Source organism: Haliaeetus leucocephalus, unplaced genomic scaffold (assembly GCF_000737465.1).
Source record: "Haliaeetus leucocephalus isolate CR32 unplaced genomic scaffold, Haliaeetus_leucocephalus-4.0 Scaffold110, whole genome shotgun sequence".
Lineage (NCBI taxonomy): Eukaryota > Metazoa > Chordata > Aves > Accipitriformes > Accipitridae > Haliaeetus > Haliaeetus leucocephalus.
Window position 1 is genome coordinate 18379 of NW_010972546.1, and position 1039 is coordinate 19417.

Genomic DNA, 1039 nt, shown 5'->3' on the forward strand with positions numbered 1-1039 from the left:
TGGGGATGAGATGGGGATGGGAATGGGGATGAGATGGGGACAGGGATGAGGATGAGATGGTGTTGGGGACGGGGACAGGGATGGGGATGGGAATGGGATGGGGATGGGAATTGGGATTGGGATGGGGATGAGGATGAGATGGTGATGGTGATGGTGATGGGAATGGGGATGGGATAGGGATGGGGACAGGGATGAGGATGAGATGGGGATGGGGATAGGGGCAGGGACAGGGATGGAGATAGGAATGGGATTGGGATGGGAATTGGGATGGGAATGGGATGGGGATCGGGATGGAGATGGGGATGGGGACAGGGATGGGGCTGGAGATAGAGATGGGGATAGGTTTAGGGATAGGGGTAGGGATAGGAATAGGGATGGGGACAGGGACAGGGTGTCAAGACCTTGGCTGACACACACTCACATGCCACCTGGCAAAGTCCATGCAGTGCCAGGGTGCACCCACAGCTGGGGATGTGTGCAGGGTGCAAAGCCCCCCCGCTAAACTTTCCCCCTTCTCCCTCTGTACCCCCCTGAACCTCCCCAGCACCCCAAAACCCGCATAGCAGGGAGTTCTTTCACACTTTTTAAAATAATAAATAAAGATACCCCCCCCTCCCATGCCCCGATGACATGGTTTGGGGGGGGTGTGGACCCAGGTGTCTGGTGGGGGGACATGGACCCAGGCGTCCAAATGGCCCCTTTTGGGACCATCCGGATGCCTGGGCCCATGCCCCCCCCCCCAAGTGAAGGGTAGCGCTGTCACCAGGCTGTCCTCGGCGGGGTTCACCCCTAGAAGCTGGTCTGGGTGGCGAACGGGGGCTGAGCTCCAGGGCCGCGGCCACATTCGGGACATGGCCCCTGTGGCAGTGGGTAGAGGAAGGGCTTTGCCGTCACCTAAGGGTGAATGGGGGTCAGTGGGTGGGTGGGGGGGCATGTGGCACCCCCCTGGCTCCCAGAACACCGGGATCTCCAGGGAAAGGAGGGTACCCCCACCACAGGGCTGAACTGGGTACCCTCTTTGGGACATAGCAAGGCAGGG

At 60.3% G+C, this 1039-nt stretch overlaps 1 protein-coding gene across 1 annotated transcript in view; it reads left to right on the plus strand.

Annotated features, from left to right (window-relative positions):
• LOC104842978 (putative all-trans-retinol 13,14-reductase) overlaps window positions 1–754 on the plus strand; it is a 4713-nt gene extending 3959 nt beyond the window's left edge. Inside the window, exon 7 of the mRNA XM_010585662.1 lies at window positions 657–754. Within this exon, the coding sequence (XP_010583964.1) occupies window positions 657–754 (98 nt within the window). The remainder of the gene's footprint in view (window positions 1–656) is intronic.
• The last annotated feature ends 285 nt before the right edge of the window (window positions 755–1039 follow it).